The sequence below is a fragment of the Balaenoptera musculus genome, chromosome 1 (assembly GCF_009873245.2).
Source record: "Balaenoptera musculus isolate JJ_BM4_2016_0621 chromosome 1, mBalMus1.pri.v3, whole genome shotgun sequence".
Classification (NCBI taxonomy): Eukaryota; Metazoa; Chordata; class Mammalia; order Artiodactyla; family Balaenopteridae; genus Balaenoptera; species Balaenoptera musculus.
In genome coordinates, this window is record NC_045785.1 from 88,228,198 (window position 1) to 88,246,385 (window position 18,188).

The 18,188-nt window shown below is 34.1% G+C and overlaps 1 protein-coding gene across 1 annotated transcript in view; it reads right to left on the reverse strand.

Moving 5' to 3' along the window:
• The window catches only part of SASS6 (SAS-6 centriolar assembly protein), a 52,950-nt gene that overhangs the window by 12,037 nt on the left and 22,725 nt on the right, over nucleotides 1-18,188 (reverse strand). The window contains exons 8-14 of the mRNA XM_036851393.1: nucleotides 14,409-14,600; nucleotides 11,652-11,846; nucleotides 11,431-11,520; nucleotides 11,173-11,352; nucleotides 10,641-10,722; nucleotides 9,804-9,940; nucleotides 7,873-8,001 (exon numbers count right to left, since the gene is read on the reverse strand). Of these exons, the coding sequence (XP_036707288.1) occupies nucleotides 7,873-8,001; nucleotides 9,804-9,940; nucleotides 10,641-10,722; nucleotides 11,173-11,352; nucleotides 11,431-11,520; nucleotides 11,652-11,846; nucleotides 14,409-14,600 (1,005 nt within the window). The remainder of the gene's footprint in view (nucleotides 1-7,872; nucleotides 8,002-9,803; nucleotides 9,941-10,640; nucleotides 10,723-11,172; nucleotides 11,353-11,430; nucleotides 11,521-11,651; nucleotides 11,847-14,408; nucleotides 14,601-18,188) is intronic.

Genomic DNA, 18,188 nt, shown 5'->3' on the forward strand with positions numbered 1-18,188 from the left:
GCCTGAAATTAAACAATTGACCATATCAAGTGTTGATAAGGATATAGGACTTGAACTCTCAGATTGCTAGTGGTAAATGGCACAGCCACTTTGGAAAAGTGTGGTAGGTTCTTAAAAATCAAATATATATCGTCAGCCAATCCATTCCTAGGTACTCACCCCAGAGAAATACAAAGACTTGTACACAAATGTTCATAGCTTTATTTGTAGTACCCAAAAGCTGAAAATGACCTGAATGTTCATCAGTTGATGAATGTATGGATAAGCAAGTTGTTGTATACCCATACAACGAAATACTACTGAGCAATTAAAAGAATGAACTACTGATACACACTACCACCTGGATAAAGCTCAAAAAAGTCATGCTGAGTGAAAGCAGACATAATGTATGATTCTATTCATCTGAAATGCAAATTTATAGAGACAGAAAGCAGATCAGTAGTTGCCTAGGGCTGGGGGCAAGAGTGTGGATTAACTGCAAAAAAGCACTAAGGAACATTCTGGGGAAATGTAAATGCTCAAAACTAGACTGTCATGATGGTTCCACAACTCTATAAACTGACTGAAATTATTGAACTGTAAACTTAAGCATGGGAGGATTGCATGTATGAACTATAATAAAGTTCTAAATTTTTTAAAAAGTCACCTTAAAAAGAGTAAAAAGATAATCCAAAAATTGGAAAATAATAACAGTTAACATATAAAACCAACAGCAGACCAGTGAATGTTCAGAATATATAAAGAACACTTATGATGCCATCTTACAGGGGTTAAACATCCCAAACAGAAAATGAATAAAAGAAATGAAGAGAAATTATACAGAAGAGGAAACATAATCCATAGATACATAAAAAGATGTTCCTCACTTAATAATCAGGGAAATGCTGATTAACATCAGTCACTAGATAGGCAAAATGCCTCTGACCTAGTTATTTTTAAGAATTTGTCCTACAGTAAATACATACGCACCCAACATAGGTACACCTCAATACATAAGGCAAATGCTAACAGCCATAAATGGGGAAATCAACAGTAACACAATAACAGTGGGGGACTTTAACACCGCACTTACACCAATGGATAGATCATCCAGACAGAAAATTAATAAGGAAACACAAGCCTTAAATGACACATTACAACAGATAGATTTAATGGATATTTACAGGACATTCCATCCAAAAGCAGCAGAATACACTTTCTTCTCAAGTGCACATGGAACATTCTTCAGGATAGATCACATCTTGGGTCACAAATGAAGCCTCGGTAAATTTAAGAAAACTGAAATCATATCAAGCATGTTTTCCAACCACACCGCTATGAAATTAGGCATCAATTATAGGGAAAAAAAGTGTAAAGAACACAAACACATGAAGGCTAAACAATATGTTACTAAATAATCATTGGATCACTGAAGAAATCAAAGAGGACATAAAAAAATACCTAGAGACAAATGACAATGAAAACATGACAATCCAAAACCTATGGGACGCAGCAAAAGCAGTTCTAAGAGGGAAGTTTATAGCAATATAATCCTACTTCAAGAAACAAGAAAAATCTCAAATAAACAACCTATCCTTACACCTAAAGCGACTAGAGAAGAACAAACAAAACCCAAAGTTAGTAGAAGGAGAGAAATCATAAAGATCAGAGCAGAAATAAATGAAATAGAGATGAAGAAAACAATAGCAAAGATCAATGAAACTAAAAGCTGGTTCTTTGAGAAAATAAACAAAATTGATAAACCATTAGCCAGACTCATCAAGAAAAAAAGGGACAGGATCCAAATCAATAAAATTAGAAATGAAAAGGGAGAAGTTGCAATGGACACCACAGAAATACAAAGGATCATAAGAGATTACTACAAGCAACTACACGCCAATAAAATGGACAACCTAGAAGAAATGGACAAATTCTTAGAAAAATACAACCTTCTAAGTCTGAAACAGGAAGAAATAGAAAATATGAACAGACCAATCACAAGTACTGAAATTGAAACTGTGATTAAAAATCTTCCAACAAACAACGTCCACGGCCAGATGGCTTCACAGGTGAATTCTACGAAACATTTAGAGAAGAATTAACACCTACCCTTCTAAAACTCTTCCAAAAAATTGCGGAGGAAGGAACACTCCCAAGCTCATTCTACGAGGCCACCATCACCCTGATACCAAAACCAGACAAAGACATCACACACAAAAAATTACAGGCCAATATCACTGATGAACATAGACACAAAAATCCTCAACAAAATACTAGCAAACTGAATCCAACAACACATTAAAAGGATCATACACCATGATCAAGTGGGATTTATCCCAGGGATGCAAGGATTCTTCAATATACACAAATCAATGTGATACACCACATTAACAAACTGAAGATTAAAACCATACGACCATCTCAGTAGATGCAGAAAAAGCTTTTGACAAAATTCAACACCCACTTATGATAAAAACTCCCCAGAAAGCGGGCTTAGAGGGAACCTACCTCAACATAATAAAGGACATATAAGACAAACCTACAGCTAACATCATACTCCATAGTGAAAAGCTGAAAGCATTTCCTCTAGGATCAGGAATAAGACAAGGATGTCCATTCTCACCACTTCTATTCAACATAGTTTTGGAAGTCCCAGCTACAGCTATTAGAGAAGAAAAAGGAATAAAAGGAATCCATATTGGAAAACAAGAAGTAAAACTGTCACTGTTTGCAGATGACATGATACTATACATAGAAAATCCTAAAGATGCTACCAGAAAACTACTACAGCTAATCAATGAATTTGATAAAGTTGCAGGATACAAAGTTAACGCAAAGAAATCTCTTGCATTCCTATACACTAACAACGAAAGATCAGAAAGAGAGATTAAGGAAACAATCCCATTTGCCATCACATCAAAAAGAATAAAACACCTAGGAATAAACCTATAAGGAGCCAAAGACCTATACTCAGAAAACTATAAGATACTGATGAAAGAAATCAAAGATGACACAAACAGATGGAGAGATATAACATGTTCTTGGATTGGAAGAATTAATATTGTGAAAATGACTATACTACCCACAGCAACCTACAGACTCAATGCAATCGCTATCAAATTACCAAGAGCATTTTTCACAGAACTAGAACAAAAAATTTTACAATTTGTATGGAAATACAAAAGACCCCAAACAGCCAAAGCAATCTTGAGAAAGAAGAACAGAGCTGGAGGAATCAGGCTCCCTGACTTCAGACTATACTATGAAGCTACAGTCATCAAACAGTATAATACTGGCCCAAAAACAGAAATACAGATCCATGGAACAGAGATAAACCCATGCACCTAGGGCCACCTAACCTATGACAAAGGAGGCAAGAATATATAATGGAGAAAAGAGAGTCTCTTCAATAAATGGTGCTGGGAAAACTGGACAGCTACATGTAGAAGAATGAAATTAGAACACTCCCTAACACCACACACAAAAATAAACTCAAAATGGATTAAGGACCTAAATGTAAGACTGGATACTATAAAACTCTTAGAGGAAAATATAGGTAGAACACTCCTTGACATCAATCACAGCAAGATCTTTTTTGATCCACCACCTACAGTAATGAAAATAAAAGCAAAAATAAACAAATGGGACCTAATGAAACTTCAAAGCTTTTGCACAACAAAGGAAGCCATAAACAAAACGAAAAGACAACCCACAGAATGGGAGAAAATATTTGCAAACAAAGCAACTGACAAGGGACTAATTTCCAAAATACACAAACAGCTCATGCAGCTCAATATCAAAAAAGGAAACAACCCAATCAAAAAATGGGCAGAAGACCTAAATAGACATTTCTCCAGAGAAGACATACAGATGGCCAACAAACACTTGAAAAGATGTTCAACATCACTAATTATTAGAGAAATGCAAATCAAACCTACAATGAGGTATCACCTCACACCGGTCAGAATGGCCATCATCAAAAAATCTACAAACAATAAATGCTGGAGAAGGTGTGGAGAAAAGGGAACCCTCCTACACTGTTGGTGGGAATGTAAATTGGTACAGCTACTATGGAGAACAGTATGGAGGTTCGTTAAAAAATTAAAAATAGAGCTACCATATGACCCAGCAATTCCACTTCTAGGCATATAACCAGAGAAAACCAGAATTCGAAAGGATGCATGAACCCCAATGTTCATTGCAGCACTATTTACAATAGCCAGGACATGGAAGCAACCTAAATGTGCACTGACAGAGGAATGGATAAAGATGTGGTACATATATACAATGGAATATTAGTCAGCCATAAAAAGGAACGATATTGTGCCATTTGCAGAGACGTGGACTGACGCAGAGAATGTCATACAGAGTGAAGTAAGTCAGAAAGAGAAAAACAAATATCGTATAATATCCCTTATATGTAGAATCTAGAAGAATGGTACAGATGAGCTTATTTTCAAAGCAGAAATAGAGTCACAGATGTAGAGAACAAACTTATGGTTACCAAGTGGGGAAGAGGGGGTGGGATGAACTAGGAGATTGTGATTGACACATATGCACTATTATGTATAAAATAGATAACTAATGAGAACCTACTGTATAGCACAGGGTACTCTGCTCAATGCTCTGTAGTGACCTAAATGGGAAGGAAATCTAAAAAACGAGTGGATATATGTATACGTACAACTGATTTACTTTGCTGCACAGCAGAACTAACACAACATTGTAAAGCAACTATACTCCAATAAAAATTAATTAAAAAAAAAAAGAATTTATCCTACAAATCTATTTGTACAAAGCCACAAAGAAGTATATACAAAGATAACTGCTGAAACATGTATGACTATCTAGACTGAAAACAACTTAATCATCCATTAACAGAGCACTATTATAGTACATCCATATACTGGAATACTTCTAACTTATTAAAAACAAACAAGCAAGCAAAAACTTACATTCTAATACATGAAAATGGACCTGTACCATGATAATACTGTTAAACGAAAAAAGCAAGGTGTAGAACAGTGGGCATGTACTATTTATGCTTATCTATACCAACACTCATGTATACAAACATACAGACATATACATATATCCTTGTATATATTTTAAGTATTTTTCGAATATATCACAAAAAACTCCCAGGATTTTTTCTCTGAGGAGGGGACTAGGGACCACAGGAGGTACATTTAGACAATACATCCTCTTAAATATTTGGGAGCTTCCCATGCTCATATATTTTTATCTATTTTTTAAATAGTTAATACAAAAGAAATAAAAATTAATTTAGAACCATCTGTGGAATGAGGTGGTTAATCAAACTGAGAAATGCTATCTCTAGATAAAATCTGTCTCTGAATACACACTCTGGGCTAAACACTATCAAAAATTAATCAATCATCTGATCTCAGTTCCTTTCTTACTGCAGAAAATCCCTCACCTACTTCATAATCTCCAGGATGAAATCTGATCATGTTTGACTTTGTGAATTTATGCCACGCAAAAAGAATCAGAATCAGATACTCTAAAGTTTTTAAGAGTTCTGTCACAAGTACTTTCTTTGACATCAAATAACATCTCCTCTTTAATAAAAGGTTAGTCTGAAAGATACTACAGTTTACCATCATAATGGTGTTTCACCACAAACTGTACTTTGTCTTGTTCTCATTGCTGTATCTCTTGCAACTAGAACAATGTCTAGCCACAGCAGACATTCATTAAATATATACCGAATGAATGAATTCCTTAGAGATTACTGTCTTCAAAAATAAAAGTGAAGAAACAAGTTATTTTGTCTATTTTGCTTTAAAAGTATCAAGTGATCTTTCTATTTGTCAGCATGGCACAATCTTTTAAAACACTCCTATGTATTTCCTTCAGCATGATTTTGTTTCTTTCTTAATTTAACTCATGTTATTCTACATCCTCACAGTTAAACAACTACTTGAATGTACTAAATCTTGACAGTAACATTTTAAGAAATCAGGTACATCACAGATTCAATGTCATTAAATGATTTTTTTTTTTTTTTTTACCGCAACTAAAAAGAACATGTTTTAATCGCCATGGCTGCTAGCACAAGACTACCTAGATTAGTGGTCTCCATAGCAGGCAGTGATTACAACCACCCATTGGGGTATGAGAAGAAAATCTTTTAACTTTGATTTATACACATTTTTTCATCTCATTCTTTAATTTCTATTTTGGAATACATTTTATTATTAATAATAACAGGTAACATTAATGAAGCACTTATGTACCAGGCACTATTCTAAGCAAATGCAGCAGCTCACTTAACACTCACAACAATCCGGTAAGATAGATAAAATTATTGCTCCACTTTACAAATGGAGAAACTGAAACACAACAGTTGGATATTGTTTTTTGTTTGTTACTGGCTTGCCCAACTTCATACTGACAGAGGCAGGATTTAAACTCTAACAACAGATTCCATGTTTTTAACCATTATAATTGAGTAGTATATGCATTCAATTCACAAATAAATAAATATTCATGTATCAGAGATTCAAGCGCAAAGTGTTTTGTTAGTATTAGTGTTTTTTGGTTGTTGTTGTTAGGGATGCATATCAAAAGAATATGGAGATCAATAATATAGGAGACACTGGAAGTCTTGAGTCAGTATTTAAGAACAGGATTGTTATAATGATTCCTCCGATTCCAGAAGAGCTATAAGAAAGCTAATCTTGTAAGTCATATTTAGTCCTACCAACTAAGCAATTATCTGTAGTAGTTCCTGTCCTCATTTTGGACATTATATATATTCCTGGAAAGCTGTTTAAAATAAAAAAGCAATTGTGAATTTGATAATAATTCTCAAGAAAAAACTGATACCAAGACGTAAACACACTTGAGCATACTGATATTTATTTAAAAACAACAGTATTCCTTTGATTACACATATCTAATTTTCAATAAGCAGTATAAGAAAAGCCAATTAAATGCAACTAAATACTCCTTACATAATAACATTCTAAGCATAAAAACTCAGGCTTAATTCTCATTTCACTGAGAATTCTCAATAGCTCCAAATAGTAATTAATAAGGTTATGGCTAAAAAGAAGTACATGCCTAAGCAACACAGCAAACTTATTTTTAGGGCAGCCCAAAACTAATTTGAGAAAGAGTTTATAATAGCAGTTTCAAAGTCCTCAATTCTACCTTTTATAAAATATTCTTTTCAAAAATGTTTGTGTCCATGATTTAGGAAAAAAAATCAATTTGGACCTGAAGTTAGGAATGAAAACAGAATCAGTGGCTCATCTGGGTGGATTAAATTACAGTGAAAATAGAATTATAATACATGTGAAAACAGTGTATATATCTAAGACAGTAATAACAATGATGAAAAACTCAAGTGAGCAGAAAAAAGCCTTTGCAAATAAATCAAGGTTTGGAGGGATTGCTAAGCGTGTGCTATTTGAGATAATGTTGCCAGAACTACATTTTATAACTTGTTATAACCCTGCCCATCAGACCCTTAAATTCTGACAATGGGATCCAAAATGTCACCACAGCTAATATACCGGCAGTATGAAGTCAGTAATCCTAGATAAGTTTGAGAGTTGTAGAAGATATAAGGAGAAGAATGAATAAAAATGGAGAGGTTGAACAGGAATAAAAAAAGTTTAAACATACTGATATCTAGGTTATTATAAATTATAGTGACTCAAAAAAAATCATATAATGTAGATAGTATTTCCTGTAAGCATATACACTAGATATTCAGAAATATATTCATCTAATACATCACCTAATATACTTAGCAACTGATCAAAGAATAAATTAATTTTTTAAATTAAAAAATAAATTGCTATTTAAAAAAAAAAAAAAAAGGTATTAGAAAAAAAAAAAAAAAGTATTAGAATTGGCTACCTTTGGTCCTGAAACTGGGTGGATGGTATTTTTGGCAGCTATAGGATGAGGAAAGGTATTCTGGAATGCAAATGCAGAGGAGACAGGATAACCAATCCCACAAGTTGGGTAAGTCAGTCTACTCTCAACCTAAAAATAAAAGCATAAAAAAGGTTAAGGATGAGAAATTAGTTCTAAATGGTATTTGGTGATCCAGGAGGCATTAGCATCTGTTATAATAACTAACAGTTAAGGACACTATCTCAGAAGCCGATTTTGTTTATCATGACACCACAAAACTCTGCTTCATTATATAATATATCACGAGGCTGGAATACCTTTGGCCCAGAGGGCTTTTCAGAGTGGCTTTGCAAGCTTAGACAAAACAAAACCACTGGACCTGCCTTTGAACTGAAGTAAAACAAAGACCTCTGAACCATCTTGGTTCCCTCGAGGCCTCAAATAACTGAAAAGGGGGTTGAGGGGTAGTCATAGATCAAAAGGCCAATAAGGGATAAAATAAAAATAATTTTCTGCCAGACTGAGTAAAAACAGTATTTGTGTTCTTAGAAATAATTTGCTCTACCACTAATTTTCAATATAGTGACACCACCATTAACGAACATCATGAAAAGTTTGTTTTTACAAGAGGACAATTACAACACAAATCTTAATAAGCACTCATGTACAAAAGTGGCTGTATGACAAAAATACCCTTTACACAGCTATTTATCATCAGTCATTGAGGTTAAGCCTGTCAAGTTTTTTCAAGTTCGTAATTCAGTACCAGGCACTTCATTCTGCACCTTTTCCCAAATTAGCACAAATCCTTTCCCTTTAAACATCAAGTACTATCTCATTTACTAGAGTAGATTAAAAATTCTATTATGGATTTGCATTTTAAATCCTCTGCCAATGCCCTCCAGTCAAAGACCACCAGAAGCAAATCTAGAGGTGTACACACTCTTTGCAACAAGGAAGACTGCACACCACGTGGAACCTAGTAAGAGAGGTGTCTCAGTAAGACAGTGTTAAAAGGGAGTTATTTATTGGACTTAGTCATGTGTTAGGTGAGTTAAGGAACAGTTTAAGAACACGGGGCTTTGCTGTGGACTGCACGCTATCAAGAAATGGGGATAACTATATGACTGGGTATCTGAATAAATCTTATCTAATAAGGTAGGATGAATGTATTAAGGCTGAAGCTATAATTAGTAATGAGCAGCAGTCACTCACTTTAGCCAGGATAGAAGGATACTTGCCCATTTTTTGTGATTTGGCAATGTCATATTCTTGTCTGTGTTCAGGCATGATTATGAAGTGGTCTTGTTTTTGTCTTGATCCATCACAGTCAGAGAGTGGCCTTGCCTGATGCTCATATTCTGTGAAACTGTTTATGTTCAGCAGGAGAACCCCAAAACCTCGCTCTGAGTGCAAGGTCAGTTCCCAGCAATCCCTAGACCTAGCTGATAATACCAAGCCAGATCCAGGTACTCGGAGCTAAAAAACTCTAACGAGTTTCTTCCAGAATCTAGAGCTGACAAGCCTGGTAACAGGGTTTTTCTTTCTCTCTTTTTCTTCTAATAGAATTCAGATTAGGCTCCTCCACTACAGTGCCAAACTTGAGCCCATACCTTGTTCTCCCTTACTGAGGCCTCCTAAATACTGTGTGTGTGTGTTAACAGTTTTTCAGCACATTTGGCATTAGTTAATACTAAGTGATTTCAATATCCATTAAAATCTTACAAAGACGCGTACCCTTAAAATATAGCCTCTTTGTTAAGAATAAGTGTACCTTTATGTCCCACTTCCAAATGGAACTTAAACTCTACTTCAGTGCTAAAAATTGTAGGACTCTAGTCATATTAGGTACCAGCACCTAACAATCTGGAAATATGTTTGTTTTAGAAAATTTACTAAGACCACTCACAACATCTTAATTTAAATCTTACCACATTAGAGTTAGGAGAAATTCCACTTCTGATGGTGTTGATACTAGAATGTACAGGTGGAGTGGCTGAAGGTCCCAATACATCTTGCTTTCTCACTAGCTGATTTTCATTTAATTCTTTATTTAACCATGTGATTACTTAAATAAAAGAACAAGAAACAAGGTAAAGAATTTTGAATATTTTAATTTTTCTAATAATTTTAAATATTTAAAAATTATATTGAAATTTTTTTAATTTTAAGTTTTTAAAACTACCTTATATCACAGGAGAACAACATAGGTTCACCTAAATTTTTGTCATTAAATATTCTTATTTTAGCAACTGCCACATAGGACTCCTTATTCTTTTACTATCAGAAGCACATATTTCTGCTAGTCAAGGATCTCTTTAAAGGCTTTCATTTCCAGAATGATACCTTCCAGTTTATTTAAAAATCAAGCTCTTATTTCTCATAATCAATATTAGAAACTGAGAAAATGTTAAGGGCTTAATCTCATATTTTTGTTTCAAATAGTTCATACTATTGCCAGTAGGTAAACACAGCAATTATAACAAGTAGTAGTAAAGAATTTAAATAGTAAATTATAGTTAATATTTTCAACACTTAATTTTGGGTTACTGACACGTGTAATAGGGTTTTTTTTAATAATGATGGTAACTGTTTTACAGGACAGTTGATATAATTTACTACAGCAAAGACATTAAGATGGTACATTTAAAGCAGATTATTTGTATATAGCAGTACCTTGATTTACCTAGACTTATGAATTCAAATAAGAATTTCAGGTTAAGAATAAAGCTACGAACCTCATTTACATAAAAAGGTAAAATACTTACACTTCTCATTATTTTTTAGAAGCTGTTTGCTTTCTTCAAGTTTCTGAACTGTAGCTTCTAATTGTTCTTGTAATTTGCATACCTGAAATATGTTAATCCTTATAGTAAGCATAATAAAGGCTAAAACAAAGACTGAAGAAATGTATTCATTAAATAATTCATTAAATAATTCATTAAATGTATTCATTAATTCATTAAATGTATTCATTAAATAATTAACAACTATTAATTACTATTAAATAAGAAAGGAATTAGCTCAGCAGTGAAATAAAATATATACATATAATTACATATATACACACATATACATACACATATATACGTATGAACACTCAAGGTATTTGAGTCATGATAACTAACTTTTCAAACTGAAATAGGTTATTAAGTTCTGTTGATTATAGTCATGTTCTTTTGGGGAAAAAAAGCCAAAACTATTCTCTAATATAACGAAGTAGAAGTTTTAAAAGTACATGAGGACATTCATTATGCTTTGCAAATAGTCACACATGCAAAAATATAAAATATTAACTACCTCTTGCTCTTTAATTCGGAGAGACTGTCCAACATCTTGTAATTCTTTTTGTTCCTTTTGTAATTTTTCTTCCTTCTCAGCCAAGAGTTTCTCTTGCTGAATAGTTACTGTATTCTTCAGTTTCAATTTACCCATTAAGGTCTTCAGATCCCCTTGCAACTTTTTGATAATTTCATTTGCCTGTAAAAGAACTTCATATGTACATCTCTACATAATCCAATGAAATATCAATATTCTATTAAGTTTTTAAAAACAAACCTTAAGAAGTTCAGCTGATAATGATTTTATTGTAGCTTCAAGTTTTCCTAGTTGCACCTGATTTTTCTCACCATTTTCTTCTAAAGCCACCTGATACATATTTTTAAAAACATGAATAATTAGGAAGTCTGTGTTTATTTAGGAAAAGCATCATTTATAAATGTGATCATTTATAGATCATTTATAAACCATCAATTTGTTTAGAAAATTTTAAAATAGACCTTTTGTTCCTGGATTGTATCAAATGCTTCTTTTGTTCTTAAAACAAGCTGATCCTTATCCTTGATTTCCTGTTCTAGAACAGCCACTTTTGTTTGTAGCTGATTAATATGCTTTTCTTTTTCATGGCACTCAGCATCAAGTGTAGAATTCTCTCTTCGCAAAGAGAGGACTTCTTGCTTAGCCCGCTGGAGCTCCTAGAGGAGGAAAAAAAAAAAAGTTGCATTATAAAAAAGGGAAGTTGGCTGGTCCGGTAATTTATAATTAAGATATTTAAAATAGAAAAAAAAGTCTTTAATAACTTTAAAGTTCTAGTACTGGTGTTCTTTTAAAGAAATGAAGGTCTCTCTAAAGGCATATGTAACTTGTAGATTTGAAATATAATTGTAAAATACACTAGTATCTAATGCAACGACAACAAGGGAAAATAAAACAATCCTTATTTATGAATAAATTACTAGAACTTTTGAAAACCAGTAACAAGAATTTTCTGATGTCTTGAAATTTACAGTTTTAAAAAAAATCACTTAGGTAATAAATGCTCATTATAACAGAATTTCAAAATACATAAAATATATAAATAAAAAGAAAGCCCTATCATTCTACCACCAAAGCAGTGACTCTCAATCTAGTCTGCATATTGAAATCACCTGGAAAGCTTTAAAAACTACTGATGCCTGGTACCATGCCCAAGAGATTCTGATTTCATTAGTGTGAGAGATGGCCTGAGCTCTTCAACTGTTTCCAAGGGCAGCAAGGAATCATGAGATACTGTCAACTGACAATAATTGCTAATTAAAAACAGATTATCATACTAAGTGAAGTCAGAAAGAGAAAGAAATACTATATGATATCACTTATATGTGGAATCCAAAATATGATACAAATGAACATATTTACAAAACAGAAACAGACTCAAAGACATAGAAAACAAACTTATGGTTACCAAAGGGGAAGCCGGGGGGCTATAAATTAGGAGTTTAGGATTAGCAGATACAAACTACTATGTATAAAACAGATAAATAACAAGGTCCTAATGTATACCACAGGGAACTATATTCAATAACCTATAATAAACCATAATGGAAAATATGAAAAATAATATTAAAAAATAGATTTAAAAAAAAATCTATACTAGATCACATCTCAATCAGCTAATATCAGTCCAAGTGTTGCCAGTATATTATACTAAAGTCCAGTATGTAGTATTCCTAGTTAGTTTTCGATTTTAACAAAAACTTTACAAAATAATTTTAGAGTATTATACCATAGTGGTTTTAGAAGCACAGACTCTGCTATCAGGCAGACTTAGAATACATATCCTGGCTCTTCTGTGTGACCCTGGGAATTACTTAACCTCCTTAAACTTCAGTTCCCTTATTTGTAGAATAGAAACAACACCTCATAAATTATTTAACTTCATCTTCACAAAAACCCTTACATAAACTACTTAGCATATTGCCTGGCACATAGTAAATACCTAATAAATGGTAGTAATTATTAACTTTAGGGTACTAATCTCTAAAAGGTATAATTTAACATAATTAGGTAACAATACTCAGAAGTTAAAAAAGAAAATTCCCAGGACTCATAATTTGCAAGTCTTATGCAAACCTTGGAAGAAATATTTTGATTACATTATATGAAAATCAACATAACAAAGCACACTGTTTATACACTGGCCAGTGTCAGTGCTAAAACAGAAGAAACCACATAGCATTATAATGAAGTATTCACTATCCAATGTACTATGCAGGCTGAAATGTTTTACTAACTGGTGTGAAAGGTGAAGGGGGTAGTGAGAAGGACTGAAGACATCTGTTAGGGCAGAATGCTGTGAGGATCTGAACATAAAATCAGTCAGGCTTTAGAGTTTCTAAGCATAACAGACTGGTGAAATGGAGTTGGATGTCTTGTGAGCTAGAATAACACTGGAGATCTTTACATTTAAACAGGACAGACTTAACAAAATCTACATATGTTTTCTAATAACTCATATGACAATAATGTATAATAATGCTAGGAAGGAGTCTATCATCACTGCCAAAGTATCAACAAAAGTACCACTATAGCAAAATATTTTAAATTGTCTCTGTTGCCTAAAAGAACAAGGTAGTACTAGTACTAGAGACAGGTAAATAAAGGATTTCAATCCTCACTTTTCTACTTATGGCCATGCCAACTTGGGCAAGTTACTTAAGCTCTCTGTGCCTTAGTTTCATCATCTGTAAGATGGGGATAATAACAGTACCTTCTTTAAAATAACTGTTATAAGAATTAAATGAGTTAATATATATGCAAAGTACATAAAACAGTGTTCAGTAAGCATTAGCTATTATCATTTCTATTATTAGCATTATTATTTCTAGACACTAAACTTCATATAGTTGTTTAATATGTTGAGTAGACTGAAAGAAAGAACCAGCCCTGCCAACACTGAGCACCCTGAGCCACAGACACTGTGCTGATGTTGAAAGTACACTGAGAGATCTGAGGGCTGTGCCAATGAGCTGCTCCTCAAGGCCCCAACTAAAAATATCCAGGTTTACCTTAGCACTGTTCTCAATTAGTCCATTTTATTAGATTTCGGATTCTCAATTTTTTTCGTATTGTCTGAACTGACTACCCTAAAACTACAAGAGTTCCTTGCAGAGCATCCAGAACACCACCTGTACACGTAATAAAGTAAACAAATTAAAATCAAATTAAACTGTGCTTTTAAATTGGGGGGTGGAAAGACCAACCCCAACGTTCCATACCTCTTCAACACCAGACAGTTTTGTTTTAAGTTCTCTGATGGTAGAGTCTCCTTTATATTTCCTTTCAGTGAGGTCTTTATTAGCAGATTCTAACTCAGACAATCTGTTTTGTAGCTGCTGGATGTTTCGTTGATGGAGGATTTCTAAATCTTTTTTCTGTTGTTCATGCTGCTGTTGGTATCGAACCTGTGCCTATTACATAATAAAATACAGTACCAAAATTCAAAGAAAAAAAAATACAAATATGAGATTTGAAGAAAAAAAAATCTTAATTATTCTTCTTTATAAGATTTCCTTGCTTTTAAGAGAATCTATTTTCAATTATGGATTTCATGAAAAAGAAAAGTCAACAAAGTCAAATTTACCACTACGATCTTGTTCATAATTTCTTCTTCTCCTAAACCCACATGTTTAGACATAATGGTCTTCAAATTAAGGGAAGAATGATATAGGATTAAGTTAAAAAAGAAAAAAGCAAATTGCAAAATAATATATATAGTGTGAACCTATTTCTGAGAAAAAAAATGAGCAGGTACATAAGGAAGTTTCAGTATTTGCTTTAAACCACATTATACTGTTTCAGTTTTTTTTTTTTTTTTAAACTTTGGGCTTATTTATTTATTTATGGCTGTGTTGGGTCTTTGTTTCTGTGCGAGGGCTTTCTCTAGTTGCGGTGAGCGGGGGCCACTCTTCATCACGGTGCGCGGGCCTCTCACTATCGCGGCCTCTCTTGTTGCGGAGCACAGGCTCCAGACGCGCAGGCTCAGTAATTGTGGCTCACGGGCCTAGCTGCTCCGCGGCATGTGGGATCCTCCCAGATCAGGGCTCGAACCTATGTCCCCTGCACTGGCAGGCAGACTCTCAACCACTGCACCACCAGGGAAGCCCCTGTTTCAGTTTTTTACAACCAGTATATATGTCTTCTAATGAAAGAAACATCTAAACTTGTAAAATTGACAAGGTATTGCTCAGTCTTACATTTAGCTGTTACATTTTACCAACAATAAAATTTGAACATAGTTGTAACTCTGAAATCTCTGGTACCTCTTTGAATCATACCACTAATCTATCTTAATAATTTCTGTCATTGGACTTGGAGGGCATTATGCTAAATGAAATAAGTCAGAGAAGGAAAAATACTGTATGATATCACTTATATGTGGAATCTAAAAAATACAGCAGACTAGTGAATAAAACAAAAAAGAAGCAGACTCACAGATATAAAGAACAAACTAGTGGTTATCAGTGAGGAGAGGGAAGGGGGAGGGGCTATATAGGGTTAGAGGATTAAAAAAGGGTTATTATGGGATTATATAAAATTATGTATGTGAAACTTTAAAAACTGTAAAGCACTATAGAATTTAAAGAATCTTTCAATAACAAATTTAAAAAATTTTAAATAATAATTTCTGTTGATGAACACTATCAAATCCTAAATACATTTTAAAAATAAAGAGTATTTTTCTGATTATGAAAGTTACACATTCTCTTAAAGGCATAAAGAAAGAAATCACAAATAACCGATAATCTCATCCAAGGAGTCATTCTAAATATTTAGGAATATTCCTTTCAAGTCATTTATACACTTATACTGACACCACACATACACACATAACACACATAGTTAAATTTAACAAAATGAGACCAACCTGTTTACACAATTTAATCATGCTTTTTAATACTTTAGCATTTGCACCTCCTCACATCATTAAAAAAACTCTTTGTAAATACTTTTAATAGCTGCACAATATTCTATCCCATGGCTATACCATAATGCAATTAACCTCTGCTCTACTATGGATACTAAGTTCCCAATTTTTCGCAATTACAAATAAAACTATGGTTAATATTTTTGTACGTAAGCATACATCCAAATTCAGATTACTCCTTATGATCCATTATAGGTCAAAAATATGTAAACAAATATAAAGCTTGATACTAGCTCCAAAACTGCATTCCAGAAAAGTTGTACCCATTCAAAAATTCCTACCACAAAACCAAGAGAGTGTCTCTCTCATAAAATACTTTGGGAATTTTACATAACTATTTTAAGAATTCCTCATTTCTGGAAAACTGAAATTGAGAGAAGAAGGAAGAAAAAGAGAGAAAACAGAAAAAAAGAGTCCATATAAAACTGAAAATGCAACCTTGGAAGAAAACACTCAAGGAGCAATCAAGAAAAAAAAAAACAATGAGTAAACTGGTACAGATGCTAACTGCAACTGTCTAAGAGGGTAATCAAACACACTGAAGGCAACAGAGACCAAAGATTATAAAAATAAAGAACTGGCTTTATTCCAGCGATAATCAGAATTTTGGAGCTTTTGTTTTAAAAAGTGTAATGGATAGGATTACAATATTTACATTTTCTACTTTATTTCAGGTGATTCTGATGCACACTAAAGTCTTAAAATCACTGCCCTATAGACTATCAGCAAGAAGAGAAGAGTGGCTTGCTTGGTTTTAAAGTCTCAAAGGACTGATTCACAATCCTATTAGAAAATGCAGTAAGGAATGCAAACAAATCCTTCAGTCATTTTGGTGTTATAAACAAATACACTTATTATGAGACTTTTAGAACCTAACTTGTTTGAAAATAGAGACAAAAAAAACTTTAGTAAACAATAGAAACTAATGAAATCGGGGTGGGCGGGGAGACAGTGTAGAACTAATTAATGAAAGAAAAAACTGGTTCTTTAAAAATACTACAAAAAACCAGACAATCAAGTCTCATTAAAAAAAAGACATTAAGAACGTAAGAGAAATGGTATGAAGACTTTAAAAATCATAAAACAACATATAAGATATTTTACTAATACATTTAAACACAAAGATGAAATACATGGTTTTTTAAGGAAATATAACTAACATAACTAACTCAAGAAAAAACAGAAAATCCAAAAGGACCAATAATCATGAAGGAAATCAGAAAAGAACCTAAAGAAAAATGTCTTGAAAAGGCATCAGACCCACGCACACGACCCGCCTGAGCTGAGGTGCTGGCAGCAGCCATTCCACACTAGGAACTCCGGTCAGAAGAGCCGGGTGCGAGGCCTCTGCACGTGGGCCCCTGTGAGCAAGTGAAACCCGACTAAGCACAAAGGGAAAAAAAAATCTGTCTTAGAGCTGTGACTATTTTCAAGGCTACTGTTTTTCTGTGGAACACTGCCTTTGGGGCAAAACAAGGAAGAAACAGGTGATTCTAATGTGCAGCGCAGGAGAGACACTGCAGGCCAGCTTCTCCTACTGTCAAGGCACTCCAGCCATGTGGCTGACAGGGTCTTGATGCTCCAGCCAGGTGTCAGGCCTCAGCCTCTGAAGTGGGAGAGCTGAGTTCAGGACACTGGACCACCAGAGACCTCCTGGCCCCACATAATATCAATCAGCGAGAGCTCTCCCAGAGATCTCCATCTCAACACTAAGACCCAGCTCCACTCAACGACCAGCAAGCTACAGTGCGGGACATGCCATGCCAAACAACTAGCAAGACAGGAACACAACCTCACCCATTAGCAGAGAGGCTAAAATCATACTAAGTTCACAGACACCCCAAAACACACCACCAGATATGGTCCTGCCCACCAGAAAGACAAGATCCAGCCTCATCCACCAGAACACAGGCACCAGTCCCCTCCACCAGGAAGCCTACACAACCCACTGAACCAACCTTACCCACTGGGGGCAGACACCAAAAACAGCAGGAACTATGAACCTGCAGCCTGCAAAAAGGAGACCCCAAACACAGGAAGTTAAGTAAAATGAGAAGACAGAGAAATATGC